Source organism: Desmodus rotundus, chromosome 2, assembly GCF_022682495.2.
Source record: "Desmodus rotundus isolate HL8 chromosome 2, HLdesRot8A.1, whole genome shotgun sequence".
Taxonomy (NCBI): domain Eukaryota; kingdom Metazoa; phylum Chordata; class Mammalia; order Chiroptera; family Phyllostomidae; genus Desmodus; species Desmodus rotundus.
Genome location: NC_071388.1, coordinates 36,311,257 through 36,334,708, shown reverse-complemented (window position 1 = coordinate 36,334,708; position 23,452 = coordinate 36,311,257). Strand labels below are relative to the sequence as shown.

The following is a 23,452-nucleotide window of genomic DNA, read 5'->3' as shown; positions in this document are numbered from 1 at the left end:
AGAAACCAAGGCTGCCTGCCAACAGCTTGATCTTGAATGTCTAGGCTCCAGAACTGAGAAACAAAAATTTTCTATTGTTTAAGCCTCTTCGTTGTGTTACTTTATACGGCAGCCCTAAGAAATGAATGCACTATCTAAATAGGGGTTAATCTATTTCAGTGTTCTGTGTGGTTTTATGTTTCTACACCCTAAGTAAAAATGCAATATGCGATGATGGCTAGGACGAAATCAGTAGCCTCAACTAGCAGTCAAACTATTAGGAGAACAAGGGAATATTAATGTCCTCAAGGCCCTGTCCTGTTGGAAGCCATGAAAATGATAGAAACAATACTTTGTTGGAGAAAAAGATTATGTTATTTACAGGACCATTAAAAACTGATCACTGGAAAATGTGGAAGGTTGTTAAGCCAGAAAAAGGAAGGTAAAGAGGGGCATAATTAAAGCAGCTCTTCGGGAGATTAGTCTTCAAGCATTTTGCAAAATGAAATGGTGGGAGAAAGGCTAACAAATTAGGAGACCAAGGTCGGGATGTGAGGGGATAATGAATGGTCTGAATTAAGCAACAATTGTTGGCAATTAAGTGATAGCAATGAGATACACTGTAAGATAAAATAAATTGAACCTAGCAATAAAGTTACTGATGAAAAATAGGAGTTAGAAGTATTGACTAGGGTGTGAAGAAGAAAATAGTCAACAATAATTTCAAGAATTAGAGCTTGGATAGATGGTTTTTGGGCAATGTTCCAGGTTGGTGGTGTTACCTGAAGTCTGTATTCTGACTTGTAAGGACATTATGTTTTATAAATAAACTCCATCAGTAGCCAATGCCTGGATGATTCCAGGAACTGCCCCTAAATCTAATGTAGAGGAACAGCAGCCATGGTTCTAGCTGTTACTTTGACCCTTAGACAGGAACAGGGGCCTGTAGATTCATAGGACCTGCTCTCTGCTACAATTTCTCTCTCTGATTTATGACCTGACAGGTAGAGTCTCAGATTTTATTTTCCCTTATAGTACCCTTGAGATTTATTTATCTATGGTGTGTGCATCTATATTTCAAAAAGTGTCCAAGAATCTACTGCAATATAAAAAGTTTTAGATATACATATATAAATTGTAAGAAAATAAAAATAATTAAAATTGTAAATAAATCACTCCATTGGCTAGGGCTCAAATACTCTTATTGTCTGTAGAAATCACTTAGCACTGAGCGTTGGCTTTCTTTTATTGCCATTTATTTATTTATACTCATGCCTTGATGCTCTAAAACTATTATAAATCCTTTGAACACCATGGATTGTATCATTGCTTTATCTGTTCTTAATGCATAGTATAATGTTCTGCACGTGGTTTTATGCTCAATTAAACTTAATTTATGATGATGATGATGAATATTTTTAAGGAAGAGAAAGATTAAATTCCTTTCCTATTATCATAATATATTTGTTCCTTCCCATTATTTCCCTTCTCTGGAATATTTTCACAAACATAAAAGTGTTTAACAAATGGTTTTAGAAGACTTCTAGGCTTATGAGCCAAGTATTTCGTTTAGCACCAGAGTTAAATCTTCCATTTAAAATACACTCAATTCCATTGGTCATTTTCAAAAAATGATTTACATTATATATGAAAACACAGATATAGGGTTTGGCTGGAGTGGGGTGGAGGGGTGTGGAGAAAATACAGACCACTGTAATTAAACAACAACAAAAATAAAATAAGTAAAAATAAAAAATGAAAAAAAAACAGATAAAATAGAGATATCATGACTAGCAATGAGATTCAGGAACACATACCTTCCACCTCCACATTAACGACCACCCACCCACCCATGACAAAGTGTCACTTTTTTCCTATGTCACCTCTTGAAAAATGGCATCAGGGAATGATAGAGTGCAATGTGGCACAAGTCTATTTTTCTGTTGCCTCACAGGTTAATCACAGTGTAGTAACAGCAGCAGCTATTCTGAAGGGGTAGTGTGCCCAGTAGACAGAGACATTAATCATGACCTGGGCCTCTTAACCACTTGCATCCCCCTCCCCGTCCCTGAGCACACACATATACCCTTTGTTCAGTACTAAACACCAACAGCTGTAATTTCACAATTATGACCTTAGAATCATTCAACTCTGTATTTATGTATGTGTTTACCTCCAATTTTCTTTCATTGTCTTCTCTCTTCTTAGCCTTCTTAGAAACTACTGTGACTGCTGAAGGAATTCTATACACTAATTCATTCCTTAGCTTGGAGCAATATATTGGGACTTTCACGAGGCAACCTTTGATACCCGTCAACTTGGTTGTCACACATTTTCTATTTCCCAGCTTCATAGTGTAAATTGCTTTAAAGTTTCTTGAAGTTCAGCTTTTAAAATGTATGCTGATTTGCAGAAAGATCCATGCCTTAGTGAACTTGAACACAAACTTCTTTATGAATGTCACCCTGGTACTGATTATTAATAAAAAATTATAATTTCTTAAGGTGGATCTTCCAGTTAACATATTTGCCATAAAATTTCTATTTTTCTGAAAGAGATTAAGTCATCTTGATCTATATCAACATATTCTACTCCAAATACAAGCTCTACCTTGAATACCCTTTTCCAAATATTCTAATAAGTCAATAAGTAACTACTGAATAGTTAGTTCAAGAAAAAATCTATTAAAACACAGGTTATAGATTTTACCTATCATTAGTAAAAAGAATTTTAATGCATACTGTTGGTAAGAGTGAGATTAAAGAACACTCTAATGCTTTTCAGGAACATCTATAAAGGACACATGGACAAACCTGAAGTGGGGTAGGATCAAGGTTGGGAGGTGAGGATGGCTGGGGTCGGGGGGACTGGTGGGGTGAAAATGGAGACAACTTGAACAACAATAAAAAAATGTGAAAAAACAAAAAACAAAACAGACCCAAGTATATAAAATAATTTAATACAGCATATAATTAGAGTGAAATATTTCAGATCAGTGGAAAAAGGAAGGATTGTTAAATGAATGATTTTGATTGTTAATGTTATGAGTTATATCGAAAAATTTTTAATATTGAGACATTCTTACAATTCTAGAATTAATACTATTTAGACATCAAAAGCAATATAAAATGATGTCAATATCTTAAATAAGGAAACAGAAATAATATAAACGCATTGTGATCAAAATTGGTTAAAGATGGAGGGAGGAAGGAAGAAAGGAAAGAGGAAAAGAGGGAAGGAAGGAAAAAAGGAGAGAAGGGAGAGAATTAAGGTTTGTAAGTATTATTAGCTATGATAAAAATATTAATTAAAAAATGTATCCATCTACTCACTAACTCAACAAATATAAAATTACCATTAATTGTGTTTCAACAGAATAGACTTATTTTTCTTTCCACAAAAATATTTTACCTATGTTATGCTACATAGACTGGTTCTCTTTGAAAGATATGACTGAAAGTACTGTGGCTACCATTAGAATATAAGAAAACAAAATTAATTATGACTAAACTCTTAACCAATACTCCCTACTTTCTCTTTAGGTTTCTGACTTGTATTTTAGTTTAGAGGTTATATTATCTCATTAAGATTCTAACACAGTAATTTGAATGATCCTGTTACCAAAAAAAGCAAAGATGTTTCTTTGATCAAAAATATTTTAGTTTGCATACACACACCATTTGGGACTCACCACACACGTACATAAACATTTTACGGTAGTATGTGGTCATAATCTTTAAAATAGAACTGATTAGCAATTGAAGTTTGCCTGGACTATAAGATTCCATTGTGCATTCCTTTGCTTAGAAAGTGTACTAAAATTAACTCTTCCTTTATAACACACCTCTCAGATACTGAATCCTTAACTGAAGATTCTTCCTTTTGACAACTGAGGAGAGAAGGACCAATAAAATGACATTGGTCCAATTAAGATAGTATAACATATATTTTAAAAAGTGGAGTCACTTATGTCAACTACAATGGCTATCAGTCAGCCATGACACTTTGGTTCAAGAAGGAAATTACCTAAATCAGAGTAAACACATCTGGTAAGGATACACACTTAAGACACCTGCACACATGGTCAGAATAGCCATGCATGCAGAGCAGGACTACCCATAGATAGGCTCCTGGGGAAATTCCCCACTTGCCAGAAGGGGTGTCAAGAAGAAAGCCATGGACCCCCCACGGGCTCCTGGGGAAAATCCCCACTTGGCCTCAGGGGTGCCAAGACATTTATCAAAAAGACCCAGAAGGGTGGAGTACAGCACTTTCAAGGTATAACTGAGGCAGGCTCTCCAAACCACTGCTGGAACAGCTGAGCTCCACACAGCAGAGTGCTGCTCCATGTCATGCTGATCTCCCTAGCCATCGGCTGCTGAGTGCTCTGCCCTGCTGGACTGAGGACCTTGCCTGCTCTGCTGCCCACCTGGCTCCAGCAATCCTTCCTTGCAAGATGCTGACAACTCCCTTGCCTGCTGTGTTGTCTCCTGGACCTATAGACTGAGACCCTGGGACTCAGGTCCATTATCCCCCATTGATTGCTGTGTGTGTGCATTATAATTCTCTTAGGTGTGAGTAGGATATTAATGTATGTTGGTGTTCTACTTTAAGTGAACCTGTATTTAATAAAAGCTAAATGAAGAGCATAGTTACTGTGTGTGACTCTTGTCTATTCCTTGGTGCCAGGCTGCTCAGCAGGCAGCTACTGAGCAGTTGCCTGGCTGACTTATAGGAAAGACTGTATCATGAACATATACTCGTGACAACTTATTTCCTTTTTATGTCTCTTTAAGATCAGAATTTTGGAACATGTTTACAACCATATCCTAGCAGTGATTTGCTATATGGAGTGCCTCATAACCAAGGTGACAACCATTAAATAGCCACACTTTTTAGAACTTATTGAATAGAGTAACCATTGACTAGAGCCACACCTTTTAGGTTAGGCCACCTACCAGCTGATATCCTCAAAGATCCTATAGAAATTGGTCAGTCTCGAGTTTTCTTAGTGACAAATCCTAGCTAACAAACTCAAGGCATTATATCAGGTTTACTCAAGAATACTTACATGTCCTACATCAGGATTTTCTAGTTCAGCATACCTAAAGTTCATTTTTCTAGAGTTTAGTCATTGTTTTTCCATTTCCAATATCTTTACATATTAAATCAACACAGGCATATGTGTCTGGATTCCTTGATTCTCTTTATAGATCAAGTTCTAGCTAGTCTGAGATCTAGAATCTCAGCACTAACTACTCAAATGGACCCATATCTGCCTCCAGTGATTGAGCTGCCTTCTTCTCCTGGGCCATCATCACAAGCAAAGACTGTATCTCCAACATGTAGCCCAAGGTCCAGTTAGTGGTCTAGGGGAAGCTATTTATGGGTGCTATGGACTGTGCTTATAGGCATATATGAGGGTGTCCACATACATGCACAAAGGATCCTCATAATATGGGACTGAGGCAAAGGTGGGAAGAAAAAGGAGGGTCAAAGAGCAAGGGTCAGGGATTTGGGTCAGTTCTGCCACTGTCACCACATTTTAGAATTCTAAGGAGCCTGAAACACTAAATTCAAACATTTTTTCCTGATAATCTTAAACACATATTTGTCAAATCAGGAGAGAAGCACATTTTTTTATTTAACAATGTATTTATTTAGGTTTGATTTATAACATTTAAGTTCTTAGTATTTAGCAATATGATATAATGGCCTCCATTTGTACTATTGCTGGCACCTTGGAATGTTAGAAAATAGCCAGGCTATAACTCATCTGTGAGCAAATTAAAGACCTTAAGTCAGCTAAAATAGACTAGACTTCTGAGTTAATGAAAATATTAAAAATAGACAAATTGGTGGAGAAACAGAGATACAGAGGAAAATTATGTAGATAGCAGAGGATGATGAAAAAACAAGAAAAGGATACAAAGAGTAGGAAGAACATATGTGCAGGAAAAGGTGAAAGAAGCCAAACTAAAGGAGAGAAAGAGAAGAAAGTCGAGAAAAGAAGCAGGAGAAAGAATAGAGCGTTCAGAATTGGAGTTTGGAAGAGAGCAGCTCCAGGTAGGAGCACTGAACTGAGAGTAGGGATAACGAACTTTGCACTAAATCTTTTTAACTCCTTCAGTAAAGTTTCTGAAACTCTCTAAGCTTCTATTTCCTTTTTCTGCAGAGGAATAGATTGAAGTACCTGGGTTCAATGATCAATGTTGCTATAAAGGTCAATGAATTTATGAGTACTTGTTTTCAATCAGTCCATCAGAGAGAGTCTGGGCATCTGGGGACCTATCATTCTTAAGACCATCCTCTCCCCAAAAGCCTCTGATCTTTCTTTGGCCACTTGGATTGTCCAAAATTACCCATGAACTGGTGGGAGTTTGTAAATCAACAATATCCAGTGAGCTACCATTCCTAACCAGGGATACATGACCAGTACAGAGAGGAAAATGTGCCCTGGACTTAACCTCAAATATTTTTCCATAAGCAATGTCCTAATCTGATTTTACTATTTCTGAGAATAGTTCCCAATAATATTCATACAAAATTTCCTTTCAATTCAAATTCCATGTATATATATTTTCTGAGTTGTAAATTAGAAAACACCTCTGGGCATGGGGTATGTGTAAAATTTCTCATACTCTGAAAAGAATTATAGATAAATAAAACTCAAATTACAAAATGCTAATTTACAGAGCTAAAAATGACCTTGTGCATAAAGCTACAAGTTATTTTTTCCTACTTTTACACACTTGTCAGTACTGTATATACCCTACAGTATTTAGCCTTAAAAATGTTCTTCACTGATAAAAGAAAATTGGGTCAGAATAGTTTCAATGCTAAAGCTATTGACAAGTGATGGTAGAAATCAAAATTATTATAAATACTTTGTTATTTTTTCAGAATTCTCTCCTTTCATTTAAGATCACAGGGGAGAACATCACGAGGACAACCACAGCTCTCTTGAGACACATAAAAGAGCCAGAGCTTTCACGAGGAAGCAATACTGGTCTTTATAAGCCAAGTGGCCTTGGCTTCCATTGTTTTGGGGTTTTTTTTGTTTTTTTTTTTTTACATTCATGAGACTTCAAGGCCACTGCTTTGTCTTTCTCTGTAGTTTTTACAGAAACATTTCCTTATTAGAAAAGAAGCAAAATGATAAACCTCTGTGTGAAGCTCTGTAAGTTGTGAAACAGGTGTTGAAGACCTATAATTCCAGATGCAAATAAAATGGTACGAAGAAGTTGTGAAGATGAGGGAATGGACAAGAAAATTTATTCATAGTCATCATCCACAGCTGTATGATCTCTAGATATGCCAGTTCCTTCTGCAGTTTATAGTGAGAGCATATGGGCACCCAAACTGCCTTCAACATTTTAATTAACTAGTTAAAAATGTCATCTATATTTGTCCCTAAAATGGTTTTAGATGCCAGAATATTCTACTTAAAGAAATATGTCAATATCATTGAAACAAGAAGAAAGAAACATATGTATCTCCTTATCTTTCAAAATTAATTTGGAATTAATTTGTTGTGTAAAAGAATATATAAATTACTATAAAACATTAATATCAGTTTTAGCACTATATATGAATTGTGGGCTCATTTTAAATTCAGTTATGAAATATTAGCCTCTATCAACTATTGTTTAACTTTGAGAATGGTCCAGGCTGAAATGTTTAGAACCTTTGTATAGGAAACTAGAAAAAATAAGAGTAAAGTACTATATAGCATTACCCTTCACTATAGATATAGGGGGATATGAAAAGAATTTTAGAACCACTTAATTTTATGTAGAAACCTTCACAAAACAATGTAGGACTTGGAAAAAGGAGCCCAGAGACCTGGTGTAGAGTGCTAGATTTGAAACCGATTCTACCTCTTAAAGGAAGCGTGATGCTGGCCAAGTTACTCAACTGCTTTGTACCTCAGGTTCACCTTTAACAAAAATTTGTCATACTAGCACCTTGCACAGCAATACAAATTACAAGTACAAAAATTAAACTAAATGAATTAAGATGTTTAAAGGAGTTACAACAAAAAATGCCTACAAATATTATTCATGCTTATTCAATATAATTTTCCTTGGTACGACCCTGACTTTATCACTTCTTTCTATATTAGAAACCCTCTTAGCCAATATAATTTGTCCCACTAGTTGACAGGTTAATTATTTAGAAGTTGGTTCAATTAAATAATCAGTAAAGGACAAGAAATAATACATATGTAAAATATTTCATGTTAATTTAAAACCTGTGAGTGAATGTGTGTGTGTTTTGGCCGATATTATGATGTAAAGCCAAAGTTTTTTCTCCGAACATGAGCCTGTTGAATAAAGTTCTATTATTTCTTTCTTGTGTTAGTTTTCATCTACATTTCAAGTTGCCTTTTATTTAAAGTGGAATTACAGATATTTGTGAAGTAAACTTCACAAGCAGAATGCATCTAGATTGCTACAATTTCTCCCAGTCTTTAAGAATTGTCTGGTCCACTACATGTTGATTTTTTTAGCAACTCACCTTATACAGTGATACCACTATAGATTTCTTAAAATATTTTTTTATCCTCATGGTTCACATGTTTATGTAGCAATTACCTAATTCTTAATAACAAATGCAAAGGTCATACATAGACCTGCAATACAGGGTGGGGCAAAAGTAGGATTACAGTAGTGAGTACACAAAACTGTTTGTTTTTGCATTATTACTTATTAATTATTGCATTATTTTCCATACAACAACTGCAAACTTACTTTTGACCCACCTTGTCTAGCTGACTCTGGGAGAGCACACCACTGAACCCGAGAGGATACAAGTGTGCAGAAATTCAGATGATCTTACTGTGAAGAGCTTCGAAGAGGCTTCATCAGTTATCATTGTATTCTTACAAAATGAAAATTGGCAATGATCCCACAAGTAAGTTAAGTGGAAGTCAGTTAAGAGAACTTCAGCTGTACTTTATTTGATTGTTTGTGTGTCTGGGTCTCAATCTGGACTGTGATCAGTATGAGAAAAGGAGGGCATGTTTTGTTCATTTCTGTATTTCTTGTATAGTGCTGGACTAGAGCATGCACTTAATAATGGCTGGCGAAATAAATGAATGAGTCTTAATTAACAAATGTGTGAAAAAAACACTTCAGATTCACACTTACTATCCTAACTTAAATGTTGCCAAATTTACACCATTGTCGGCCACTAAATTCACCCGTGAGTATTACTTCTGCAATTGTAAAACACTTTCCTATAAAACAAGTTGCTTCATAACAGGGATGGTCACATAATAATCCCTGAAAATGGCAGTAGGGTTTAAGTATAGTTCATATGTTATACACTTTGATCCAGTGATGATAGGCATTTGAAATAAACGCTCTTTAGAATTCCAAGCAAGGACAACAGCTAGGGGAAATATGTCCTCCTTGCAGCCATTTAAAAATATTAGGCAATTTGAAGTATGATCTTCTGAATTATCAATTTGAGTCTTAAGAGTTTCCCCATTCTTTGTTTCTTCAATATCTGTCTCATATTTCAGTTTCTTGTGTTTACTCCTCAGGCTCTTGGAAGCATACAGCAGCCTTAATAGCACTCCCTCTGCGACAGGCATTTCTATGCTGTACAATCAAAGCTTTTCAGGTCTGCTCTGTAACTGTTGATTTGTTGATTGGGGTTTAACCTTCTCCTCTAAAGGAAGGCTTCTAAGAAGTGGAATTCTTTGTAAAGTCACAGTTTATGAGAGTGTTATATTCCCTACTTCATGCTGTTTGCCAGGTGAATGGGATGGCAATACCCAAAGATGAGCAGAAAAGACACATACAGGTTTATATAGAATCACAGTTCAAATACTTGAAAAGAACAAAGTTGAACACCTTGCCAGATATTATAAAAAATGAAGTGGACTAGTTTAACCAAGGCCATTTCTCCAAATTAGCATTTTGGCAAGGTGGTCCAGGAAACTTCAAAGGTCCCTGAGATCAAAACTATTTTTATGATATGATAATAGTGACATTATATCCCTTCCCATTCTCACTTTCACTCTGTATTCGTAAGTGCAGAGGGTACAAAAAGTTCATTAATATAGTTTCAGATTCCATATTGAAACTAGCCTTTAAGAAGCTAATACTTGTTAAGCTCCAGGGTAGTATCAAAGAAAAAATATATGTCATTAAAATGAAAAGACTGTAAGACCATGTTACTTTATACATTTCAACTAAAACAACATATAACAACAGATTTAATGCCACTCTTCTTATTTACATTTTCTTGTGCTGGGGAAATACAATTTACTGTCATAAAAATGTTTTTATATTAACTTGTAACAAGCTTATTATTGAAATTTAAATGAATTAATAAGTAGACTATTTCCAGTTTTAATTGCTAATATGACAAATATTTGTACATATTAGCCACATAAACAAAGCTCTTTTATTTGAAGTCTTTGATAATTTTAGAGGATAAATGGGTTCCTAGAATAAAAATGTTTGAGAACTCCAGCTCTAAGTTAAGTCTGATCTGAAAATAATAATACAATGTATTTCGATTGACATTAAAAGTACTTTTCCTAAAATAAGCTTTAGGAAACTAAAAGAGGGAACCAGAGAGAAGACAAAGAATCCCTTTCTGATCTGGTACAATTGGCACATTTTTCTCATTTTAAGTGACATGGCTGTCAATATGAAACAGATTCTATCAGATACAGCAAAAAATCAGTACAATCATGCATAGTTACACATAACTATTTGGTTCCTTAAATCAGGAGCTTGTAATTAAAGTTTGAACTGCTATTACCTGTTAGCACAACAGTGACAGTGACTAAGGTCCTAACAGAAAATGCAATGAAAGAATGATCGCTAATTCAAGTATGACAATTTCTTTCTAGTAAGTGGAAGAAAACATGATGAATCAACAGGTAAACTATGAGCTGTTCTGCTCCAAATATGTGTATGTGCTTTGCAGTCTCATATCTGTAATGGATCTAAAAATTATTTTTAAATTACACACAGACACTATATACTCGAATGCTATATAAGAATCAACACTAATGTCACTGTTATGTAACTTAACAAGAATGAATACTATTGAGTTTCAAAACATATATGCTACTTGGTTTTCAGTCACTGGGTTACTAAATGATATTCAAACAATTATGCAAGAAACTCTGCTATGTAAAAGCTATAATACCTCTTTATCTCATTATCATTTAAATGCTAAATCCTCTATTATAGAGGTAAATTGGGTTTAAAATAGAATGTTTCAAGCAGAAGAGCAAAAAACAAGGTTAAACAGAGTAAGGAAACAGAGCTTCAGTTTGCAGTATAAAGCTTGCTAGCATGCGGATTGATATTCCGATACGCTAAAAATGCCAGAGCCTCTGACACGCCCTATGGAGCAAATACACTGATCTGGAACAGAAATTATGTGAGACAGCTGTTCAGTGATGGAAGAAAGGTGCATCGGACCACCAGTCTGTCATAAATTGCACTTTTAATCAGAAAGCATCTGTCTTTTCATTTCCTTTTCAGCAATCTCTGTGTTGTATTTACTCTGCACAGAACGCCTCTTCTAACAGGTGCAACAATGTTTACAAATTAAAAACTTTATTTAAATGAAGCTTACAACTAGAGACGTTTCAATGAACAGGGCAATATTTTATGTGAAGGAATAATTCTAACATTTGGCAAATCCATACATAGCTTTGCATTTGTGAAATTTAATTACTGGAAAATTAGAGTAAAGGCACCAAGAAAAGCTGTAAGTGAAAGTTGCTTCAGGCAATCTTATGCAATATTAGCATCTAGAGAAGCTATAGGGAAAAGGTATTGGTGAGAATATGGCCAGCATGATATATTTGGGATAGAGAATATAAAGTGTCATATTTAAACTAGAATAATTTTAGAATAATGTCATAAATGTCCATAAAAACTGACCATTATGGCATTAGTTTATTTTCCTACAGTTAAATATTATTTTCTATTATCATTATTCACTTTTTGAAATAGAATCTAACAGATTCTTAATCAGTTGTGCCAGATTAAAAAGAAATGGCAGAAATACTAAGATTTGCATTGTAATCACCCAACTATACTTCCAATAGATAATTTCTCAAAAACCTAAGCATAATCATAAAAGTATCTCACTTAGGACAAATATACAATTATTAAAGTGAAAGGAATTATAGAATGATCCATTTCTACTATTTACTCAGATTGAATGTAGACATGATGAGTTCAGTTCCTCCAGGGCACACACAGGTAACCTGGGGAGCCCACGTCTAGTAAAACATGCAGCCCTTTAGGGTGATCATTCATGTCCCAATTTTTGAGAGAAACAGGTGTTGAAGAAATATTATTCTTAATTGCTCTCTAGGATAAACACTATGTTAGATTCTTTAATAAAGAGCATGGGAAGCTAGTGAGAAATACACAATTTAGCCAATTTTGCCCATGGAAAAAGGAACCCAATGTTTCCAGAAATTCAAGTTTTTGATAAAGCACAGAGCAAGTAAAACATATCTGCAGACTGGATCGTGCCCTTGGGCTGCCAGTTTACAACCTGTAGTGTGATGGTTGAGAACATGAGCTTGCTGTTAAACAGATCCAGGTAAACTTCTGTCTTGGCCGTTTATTAGTTTCATGACCTTGGATAAGCTAGTAGACTTTAAGCTTCATTTCACCCACAATGACCAAAAAAAAATAGTGTCAATAATAAAAGCTCTTTCACAGGGATATTATAAGTATTAATGATATGCGGTAAAAATACAGCACAGTAAGTACTCAATAGGTGGTAGAAATTATCTTCTATATTATTTTATGTGTAACATATAGTATATAATACATAAATATTATATATATTTTTAAATCTAACTTAAAATTTAGGAAAAAGCTCTAATTTTCTTATGTACTTTACTAATTAACCTAAGATAAATCTTGATATCATGAAAAAAGCCTTTCAGTGTTCATAACTCTTCCTCACATACAGAAATATTTATTGTAAGATAACACAGAAAGCAAAGGTTACCTGTTCTTTGGAGAGTTCACCACACAAAATTAACTCATCTTGGGCATTCATATTTTGTAAAGGACAAATACACTTAAAAAATGTTCCACACTAAAGCAATATAAACAAGGTCATTTGTTATAATATAAAGCATCAGGGATTATTTTGTAATTACTTACTGGAGACAAATGTAATAAAAAATGATTTTGATGGTGGGAGTTAGACAGTCCGGGTATAATTTGAAAAGCTAATGGGCGCTTTTAGGCTAAGCTAGGAGATGGACTTCAGTCTCAGGAGTTGCAGTGACGAGAGTGCCTTCGGGAACTTCACTGGTACTCCTTTCCGAATCTCAGATCCCCCCACTGATCCTAATCAAATGCCACCTCTTCTGCCTTAGAAGCTTGTTTGCCTTAGCAATTAATAAGCTCTTTCCTCCTAATAATGAATTCTTATCTAAAATGTTTAGAAATACCCCCACTAATTGTGGGACCCACAATCAGACAATAATAGTTGTGATGACAACTATGGTGGATAGAGGCCTAATTACATGTTCCATGTTAGCTAAGCCCTTTACATGCACAGTCTCATGAACTCTATGAAGTAGATCCCATAAATATATCATGGTTCCTCATTTCTAAAGTAATTCTGAATGAAGTTAACTCATTTGTCTAGTAAGAATCAGAATCAGGAGTCAACTATTAGTCCCATTCTTAAGGTTATACTATACTGATTCTCTAAATCCTTGGCTTAAAATTCAACCAAGATGAATGAGACATGTATGGAATAAAAACCAATGTTCAATGTGTTGACACGACAAAAGCTGGATGGGCTCAGATGGGAAAATGATAAAGAGATACTACAAAATGTCAATCAGAAAAATTAAAAATGAGTTAATTTCTTAATACACCAATTTCATGAAAGTGTATACAGTGGACTTGCACAAAAGAAAAAAAATAAAACCTATACACATGTACCTCATTTTCAAACAACAGCATATGAAAACCCAAATGTAAAAAACTGATAAATCATAATGATAATTTTTATATCACTTAAGCATTTATCTCATCACAATAGGACTCACCCAGAGTTTCTCCCTCCATAAATTTAAGATGTTAGTGATCATTAGCTGTTTATAGAGGAGCTGAGGTGTGTTTAGCTGGCGGGGACTTGATACAGAGAAACATAAAGCTAAGTATTGCACAAAGCTATTAGAAGTTAAGATATTAAGTATCAGAAGTTGGACTTATAAAATATGACTTAGATACAACTTTTCAAGGACATCTATGATTGAAGAACAAAGCAAGTTTTACTCTGTTTTCCAGCCGCCATTTTGTTAATGTAAAAATTAGTTCAAGCAGTGCACCCTGGATGCTTGTTAAAGAGCTCCCCAAAAGGTATGCACGATTTGTTAAAAGAAGGTAAAACATTTCAACTGGTTTATATCTGCAGAGAAAGAGTTTCCTCTGACATAATTCTGAGAAAGATTAAAATGCTTGAAGTTCAATAAATGGATAAACACAGACACAAGGTGAATCATGCATATGTGATATTATACTGTGAGGGCAGGAACCTCCTACTTCACAGAAAATGTTGTATCGTTTTAGGAAGGCCAACCATGGACAAACTTTGGGTAGCTAATCTGTAGGACACATTAATATACAGCATATGAAATGCATTTTCCCTTGGGCAAGGAGAGGAGAATCTATGGCAGGTGTCACCTGTTTCTGTGAATACTGAAGATTACAATTATGTTTTAATGTTAACACAATGACTGCAAATTTTTTGTTACAAAGCACACTGTGAAAATGTGAGTGACAGTATAAATCTTTTTAAATTGAACTCAACACTATTGAAAAGAGCTGATGTTTTCAAATACTGTTACAAAGCCCCTGAATAACAAAAATAACTCTAAATGAACTAGCTTCCTATAGTGACCTATTTGGTAAAAAAGACAAATAGCCAGGATAAAATCAAATTCTGCATGTCTGGATTTTGTGTGTGTGTGGGGGGTGTTTTGCATTTTTTGAAACAATCACCTGTACTGCCTTGGTGTCTTCATAGGCAAACTGCACAGTGGGAACTCCAAGATGGTTGATGAAATAATCCGCATCACCTTGTATCTGTACAGAACTGAGATTGGTTTCCGGGCACTGAGCTCTTCTGGAACAGTTGAGTTTATTTTTCTGAAAAACATAATTTCAATTTTTAGCACAAACTAAGCTTCTTGGGGCATCCCTAAATCAATGCTACTTAAAATATGGTTCATAGATCAGCAGCATTGATGTCACCCAGGAGCTTTCCGAAAACGCAATGCTCAGGCTCCACCCATGCCCACGTGAATGGGAACCTTCAGCAATGGAGCCCAGGGACCTGTGTTGCCACATTCCTCCACCGTCCTGGATTCTGATGCTCACTGAAATGTGATGAGTGCTGATAACTGCTTGCTTTTGTTGCTTCAAAAGCTTTTTTATCAGGAATTATTATGAACTGTATTAACTCTAATTTTTAAACAGATTTTATATATTTATTTTTAGAGAGATGGGAAGGGAGAAAGAAAGGGAGAGAAGTATCAGATGGTAACCTCTCGTCCATGCCCTGAGTAGGGACCAAATCCACAACCCAGGCATGTGCCCTGACCAAGAATCTCACGGGTGGCCCTGTGCTCCACAGAATGATGCCCAACCAGCCACGCCATACTGGTCAGGGTTAAATCTTTATTTTGAAATATTTTTAAAGAATGTAAATCCCTTAAAAAGGTTCATTTTTAGTGTTTTTAAGGGTTGGGTTTTTTTTTTTTTTTTTTTTTTTTTTTTAGTTTTTCCGTAAGTTTAAAGGATGGTTTGGTAGGATATAATTCCATTATTCTAAATGTTTTTTTTTTTCTTAAACACAGAAAGTGTTTTCTACATTTTTTCTTAAAAGCACATTCCCGCATGTTTGAAGAATATATGCCAACAACTCTGCGGGCCATCAAGAACCGCACACTGAGTGCAGATTCTGGGGAAATATAAGGAGGTGGACTATTATTTCCTAAACTAAGACCTGTCCAGCATGCAAAACAAATGACAGCAGCTTCACAAAAATAGAAACATTATACAAATCAGAAACAAGTGAAGTCAGTGTTACTATAATTAATGGGGACTAAACAATGATTTCTTTAATACAATTTCCAAAGATCTAGAATCTTTGGGATGCTGCTGTCTCAAGGACGAAACAGGGAAGAATACCAATCCCCTCAGCATTATCAGCAGGGAAGAGAGCATAACGTGAGAACACCACATGGAATGGGCAGAAGGTACAGGGTGGGAAAAGCTGGTTTCCAGTTGTGAGTATGCAAAACGCAGAGTTCATTCTTATGTTATCAGTTATTAATTATTGTATCATTTTCCACACAAACAACTCTAAACCTACATTTGTGCCAACCTGTAGCTATCCTCAATACACATTTGCTATTCAATCCAATGGATTCTTTCCAATGGATTCCTCAAACCTCTCCCCCACCACTATGCTTCTCTGGCATGATACAAATTCAAAAATTGTTTTAACTATGATCTATAAAAACGATATTAAAATATGCTGTTTAATAAAACAAATTATTCCAACTCTTTCAAGTACAGTGTTAGATTTTTCAAATATATAATACTGTTTTGATACCTATCCAATTTTCTTTGAAGACCTCATAGAAAGATCTTTCCAACAAAGTTAAAATCAATGAAAATGGAGAGCCTGTGTGAGTGTTTATAAACAGGGCAAGGTTTCTGCTTAATGTTATTTACAAATATCTTGGGTAATTAAGCATTTCACAAATACAATGGGAAGTGAAAAGAGTGTTCTACCATACAGTCTAATCAGTAGCAACCTAACGCTTTTTACGATTACTCCCACCGGCTGGTATCTTCTGAAAGCCCAATTTTCTGAAAAGAGTTAATCTTTCACCTTCTGATATACTCCTGTGGTAAAGATTTCTGGAGGTTTCACACCTGGAACAGTTTCAGCAGAGTATTGAATATTTCCAAAGAAGAGCTACCCTTAAATAGTAGATAATATCACGTAATAATTACCAAGCAGTCCTGAGAGATACAGGTGTCACAAACTGGCACCTGTGAAGGTATTTCTTTAGCCAGAATCCATATTAATTTGAATGTCCCGGTCAGGCAAGGAATTGACCAATGTCCCATCACTCGTGTCACACACTCAGCCTGCTTCAGATGGTGGCCAGAGACATTTGAATTTCTGAAACCTAACCAGTGGCACTCTGTCACGTGATTAATGAAGATTTCAGAGAATCTAGTCTTTTCTCTCCCCAAACGCCTAAGCAATGAAGTTAAAAATCATTTAAGAGACCTACTTTGCCTTCACTGCAGCAACATCCATGTCTTCCTGAGACATCATGTTTATCCTCCTCAACCTCAATAAAAATATACATTTGGCTTTACTTTTACTTTGCACACATAATTCTTAATATTCACTACAAATATAAGCCACATTTCTCACACAGAATTGTTTTTCTCAACGGAAAAATGGCATGGGTCAAAAATGGATGATTCTAAATTCTACAATAAGTTTATGTGAATGAATTAAATTAAAAAACAAAAATATAAATATTACTAATATATAAATATAATATTTGATGCTATTTTCATTCAGTCATTGCTATTATATAATAGCTTCCTTCTAACAAAAAGTGTTAGTTTTCTATACATGCAAGTTCCTGAGAAGGTCAAATGACCCCATTCCAATCAATGCTTGATTTCTTTGATGTAATAGTTACACAAAGATGAGTTCTCACTTGGCCTCAGCTTTGTATTGATTCAGGGCATTCTATCTGAAGGCAGTGCAATTCTCTTCTATTCTCTCTGCGCCTGCCGTGGTACTCCCATCATACAGCTTTAATATTTTCACTGCATTCCGTGATCTCTTACACATTAATGTAATGATTACTGCATCATTTCTTTCCATGTTTTCTGTTTCTCAAGTAAACCACAAGGGCAATCCTGAAGGTTGGATTACATACCTCATTTATTGAAAAGCCTTTTTTCTAAAGGTTTGTACTGACAGCTTGTTCGTATATAAACTCCTTTTGCAAACCAACTACGATAGCAACAGAGTGAACGCTGTCTAGAACTGTTTTCAAATTATATTTTGAAGGTTGGAGCTGTGCAGCCACATCCGTAGTGCTGCATATGAACTACATATGGAGAGAGGACAGAGTATAGGACCACAGGGTTGTGCGGCCCCAGGGATAGCTGGGCCTGTGGCTGGAAACACTTGGCTCCTGAGCCTGATGTCAGAGTTCAGCCCACATGAAGGGTAACGACTTCAAGCCAATCAATTCCACACTGGAGGCTTCAGGAGCAACACAGACCTCCCTGAAAAGCCTTCTTGGGGCCTGTCCTTACCTACTGAGGCCTGAGTGTGTCTGTAAATTCCTGCCGAGGACTCGCCTCCCTAGCCTGCAGCGTACACCCCTCCCTCTCTCCCCCCACCTCCTTCTCTACTGCCTACTCTCCTCATTTAACCAGAGATGAGAAGAGGAAACACGTGGCCCTCGAACCCACATCCATTTATTCTTCTGTGCTTTTGTTCCTAACTAGTCTCAGAGAAAAAATGGGATAAAAAGAAGCCAGTTAGGAGATTGGATCCCCCGTTCATGTCATTTTGTCTAGGGATTTCCCTTAAATGAAGAATATTCTTGACACAGAAACTTTGTCTTCCAGGTATTTTTTAAAAAATTATTCTTTAACTTTAAAATTTCAATCTTGGCCAAATTCACAAATTAGTGATCCAAAATCTATATTTTATTGTAATGCGAATTGTTTTCCCAAACAGCAATTCAGGGGTTTATAACAGATCTGTATCAGTAAGAGACATTGATCTACTAGACCCTTGAAAGCCCTAATATCTGAGAGGGAAGCAGAAATAAATATTCATTTCCTTCATTTTCGTAGGAGTTAGCCACCATGGGAGAAAGATGGTTGGTAACAAATTTGTACAGGTCAATTAATTTTTTAAATCTATTTTACAAGGCTGAGTAAATTCAAATTAAGTATTTCATCCAAGGAGTTCAAAATGTTCCATACTTAATGTTTGATAACAAGCATTTTTATTCCAGTTCATAAAAGAAGCAAGTTCAGGCAGAAATTGTAGTTATGCCACTTAACTTTCTATCACAAGGCTGTTGAAGACTTGAAATGAAATCACCATCTCAATCATAAGGCTGTTGCTCTTTACAAGTACACTTTAAGGCTGAAAGGCAAAACCTTAGAGTAAGTGATCATATGAGTGAATATCAAGAAATTAGGTCAAACTTGTGCTAATGGAGTAGCAATACCAAGACACATTAACAAGTGTCTAAAGAATTTAAAAATCTGTTTAATAATTTAAACATTGTATTTCTCCTTCACTCTCCTTTCCCCTGAATGTATACATATTCACATAACATACATAAGAAATCTAAATTAATTATTTATTCCAACAGTATGAAAAATGTAACATTCACAGTAAATGTACCGTAATTTACACACTAAAGTAAAATATATCCTTTTCTTTCATTTCAGTGTTAATCATGTAACTTCAGTTGTGTAGAAACCATTTATGTCCCTGATTTTCATGGTATTCACAGTAACATTCCAATTGTGATAATGATACCTATGTTATTTTAAAAATGATTTTCATTATAGGCACCAAGATGGTTAATTTTATGTGTCAACTTGACTGGGCCACCATAAGGCGTCCACATATTTGGCCAAGCATTATTGTGAATGTCGCTGGGAGGGTGATTTTTGGATGAAGTTAACATTTGAGTTGGTAGACTGACTAAAGCAGATTGCCTACCCTAACGTGCATGGATTTTAACTCAATCGTTTAAGGTATGAAAAGAACAAACAGGCAGTCCTTGCCAGGAGTAAAGGGAAATTCCTCCTGCTTGACTATCTTATCTGGGATATTGGTCTTTCCTTTCTTTGGACTCAACTAAAGCATCAGTTCTTGTTGGGTTTCAAGGCTGACGGGTTTTGAAGCATAATTTACACCATCAACTCTCTTAGGTCTCCAGCTTGCCAATCGCAGGTCCTGAGGCTTCTCAGCCTCCATAACTATGCAAGCCAATGTCTGATAATAAATCTCTTATAAATTTTATTGGTTCCGTTTCTCTAAAGAGAGATTCACCTTTGTGTTTAAGGAATTTTCAGAATGAGTGAAAAATTAAACTTGAACTTTAAAATAATGGTGGTGAGAAGAGCTGCTTTTGTCTATTTGTTTAAATGGAGGTATTTTCACAAAATTTTGTTATAACATTATCATTTACAACTTACAAACACGATCCCAAGCAACCTGAAAATATAAACAGGTAGGCAATCATAGAGAAATCTTACATTTTGAAACTGGAAAGAAACTGAAAATCCTAACCCCAAAGATTTTTATCCTGAGGGTCAGAGAAAAAATTTAGAGATCTGTGAGCATGATAGAACACACATAATTGCATTTTTATTTTTATTTGCTTTTAATTGAAATTTAACATTTTATTCAAATATGAAGTATGCCACAAACCCAGTAGTATTGCAGTAACTATGACTTTGTAACCAAATAAACAGGCATTTTCATATCGTATTTCAGCTGTTGTGAATGAACTCATTCCTCATTTTAAAAGATGGTGGTTATGAGACACTGTTGAATTTTGTTGTTTAATGTGTTAATTTTAAAAAGCTTACATATTACTAAAGTGAAAATTTTTGTTTTAATATTCAGAGAACTGCAGTTTGATATAAAAAAAATCAATAAATATTTTGCAATGCCTTCATTAAAAATTAACTTGAATAGAAGAAGAAAACTAGTTTGTATCTTATTATAAATATGTAATTTCAATCCATGAAATGTGATTTTCAAAATCTCCAGTATTGCAAGGTTACTGTGAGGGTTAAACAACCTACTTCAGAGTGATTACAAAGTATTCTCAGCTTTATTTATTTTTTTTCAGTTTTTATTATTATTATTTTTAAAATTTTTATTGTTATTCAATTACAGTTGTGTGCCTTTTCTCCCCATCCCTCCACCCCACCCCAGCCAAACCCACCTCCCTCCCCACCTCCACCCTCCCCATTGATTTTGTCCATGTGTCCTTTATAGTAGTTCCTGTAATCCCCTCTTCCCACTGTCCCCTTCCCACTACCCCCTGCCTATTGTTAGATTGTTCCTAACTTCAATGTCTCTGGTTATATTTTGTTTGCTTTTTTCTTTTGTTGATTATGTTCCAGTTAAAGGTGAGATCATACAGTATTTGTCCTTCACCGCCTGGCTTATTTCACTTAGCATAATGCTCTCAGCTTTAAATAGTGAAGGATTGTTATTCCTCTAATATATACAAGTAGAATTGCCAAACTGAATAAACATTCTAATTTTCTTATCATTCTGCTAATTTTTAAAACTCCAATCTTGTTCTAGAATGTGTAGAAATGTTACTTTATATTTGAAACCCCTTCAAATTAGATTTAAATGAATGAATGCTTTAAAGACCATTCTACATGCATAAAAATGGAGAATGAAGATATTGCCCTTGTTTTCATTATTTATTTTTTAATTTTATTTTTTGATTTGATCTTTATTCTATTTTTTCCCATTCCCATTTAGTCTCCTTATGCCCTCCTCCCCACACTGTTGTCCATGTCCATGAGTCCTTTTTCCCTTTTTGCTCAATCTCTCCACCTCCTAACCATCCCTGTTCCCCACCACTACCTGTCATCTGCTCTCCATTTGAGTCTGTCCCTATTTTCTTTGATAGTTCGGTTTGTTTATTAGATTTGACATATGAGTGAAATGAAATGGTGTTTGTCTTTCTCTGACTGGCTTATTTCACTTAATGTAATGTTCTCTAGGTGTATCCATATTGTAGTAAAGGGTAAATTTTTCTTCTTTTTACAGCCCAGCAGTATTCTATTGTGTAATGTCCCATAGTTGTTTTATCCACTTGTCTACGAATGGACACTTGGGCTGCTTCCATATCTTGGCAATTGTAAATAATGCTGCAGTGAATATAGAGGTGCTTATAGAAGCACAAACTGTGTTCATGGATAGGAAGATTTAACATCATTAAAATGTCCATACTACCCAAAGCAATATATAGATTCTATGCAATTTAAACGACACATTTCAGAGAACTAGAACAAATATTTCAAAGATTTATATGAAACCACCAAAGGCCCCAGATAGCAACAACAATCCTCAGATAGAAAGAAGATTGGAGGAATCACACTACTTAATATCAAACTATACTATACATTCTTAGTAATCAGAACAGTATGGTACTGGCATAAAAACAGATACACAGATCAATGGAACAGAAAAGAGAGTCCAGAAATAAACCCACACCTTTATAGTCAATTAATATTCAACAGATGAAGCAAGCACACACAGTGAGCTAAAGATAGTTTATTCAATAAATAGCATTGGGAGAATTGGACAGATATGTGCAGAAAAATGGAACTAAACCACCTTCTTACACCACACACAAGAATAAATTCAAAACGGATGAAAGATTTAAATGTGAGACCTAAAACCTTAACAATTTTAGAAGGAAAGAAAGGCAGTGGAATCTCAGACATTTCTTATAGAAATTTTTATTGGATATATCTCCCAGGCAAGGGAAACAAAATAAAAAATAAATGGGACTACATCAAACTAAAAAGGTTTTGCACAGTGAAGGAAATCATCAGCAAAGTAAAAAGACAACCCACAGAATAGGAGAATATATTCACCGATATATCTCATAAAGGGGTTAATATCCAAAATTTATAAAGAAATTAATAAACTTAACACCAAAAAAAATAAAAATAGGCAAAGGAACTTGAAAAGACATACAAATGGCCAATAAACATAGAAAACATGCTCCATGTCGGTAATCATCAGAGAGATGCAAACTGAACCACCACAAGACACCATCTCACACCCATCTGAATGGCTATCATCAATAAATCAACAAACACCAAGTTCTGGTGAGGATGTGGAGACAGGGGAGCGCTTCTGCACTGTTGGTGGGAATGCAAACTGGAGCAGCCACTATGGCGAGTAGTATGGAGTTACCTTAAAATATTAAAAATGGACCTGCCTTTTGACCCAGCAATCAATCCCACTTCTGGGAAGATGTCCATGGACCCCAAAACACTTGTTTGGAAGAACATAAGTGGCCTTGTTTCTATTCTAACTTCTAGGTGACGTCTCCTTGCCCACCTTCAACTCTACTTCTTTTCCCCTTCCTCTTCCCTGACCAACATAAGGTCTGGACCAAATAGGCTCATGGTGGTGGAAGAGCTATTTCTTCTGTATTCCTCTTCACTTAAAGCTGTGTGACAACAGAACTCGGGTGTGTTATTTTGAAACTAAAAATATTCACATTTCAACCAAACTGGTGTATTTAAATAAAAATCTCTACTAAAGTAAGATACCACAGGGTATCTTATACCACAGTACATTCCAGATAAATCCATCTTTT

General features: G+C 35.3%; 1 protein-coding gene across 9 annotated transcripts in view; it reads right to left on the bottom strand.

Moving 5' to 3' along the window:
• Positions 1–23,452, bottom strand: part of NAALADL2 (N-acetylated alpha-linked acidic dipeptidase like 2) — a 1,136,857-nt gene that overhangs the window by 195,308 nt on the left and 918,097 nt on the right. For all 9 annotated transcript variants that reach the window (XM_053918088.1, XM_053918087.1, XM_053918089.1 and 6 more), the window contains one exon: positions 15,006–15,152. In XM_053918088.1, coding sequence (XP_053774063.1) covers positions 15,006–15,152 — 147 coding nt within the window. The remainder of the gene's footprint in view (positions 1–15,005; positions 15,153–23,452) is intronic.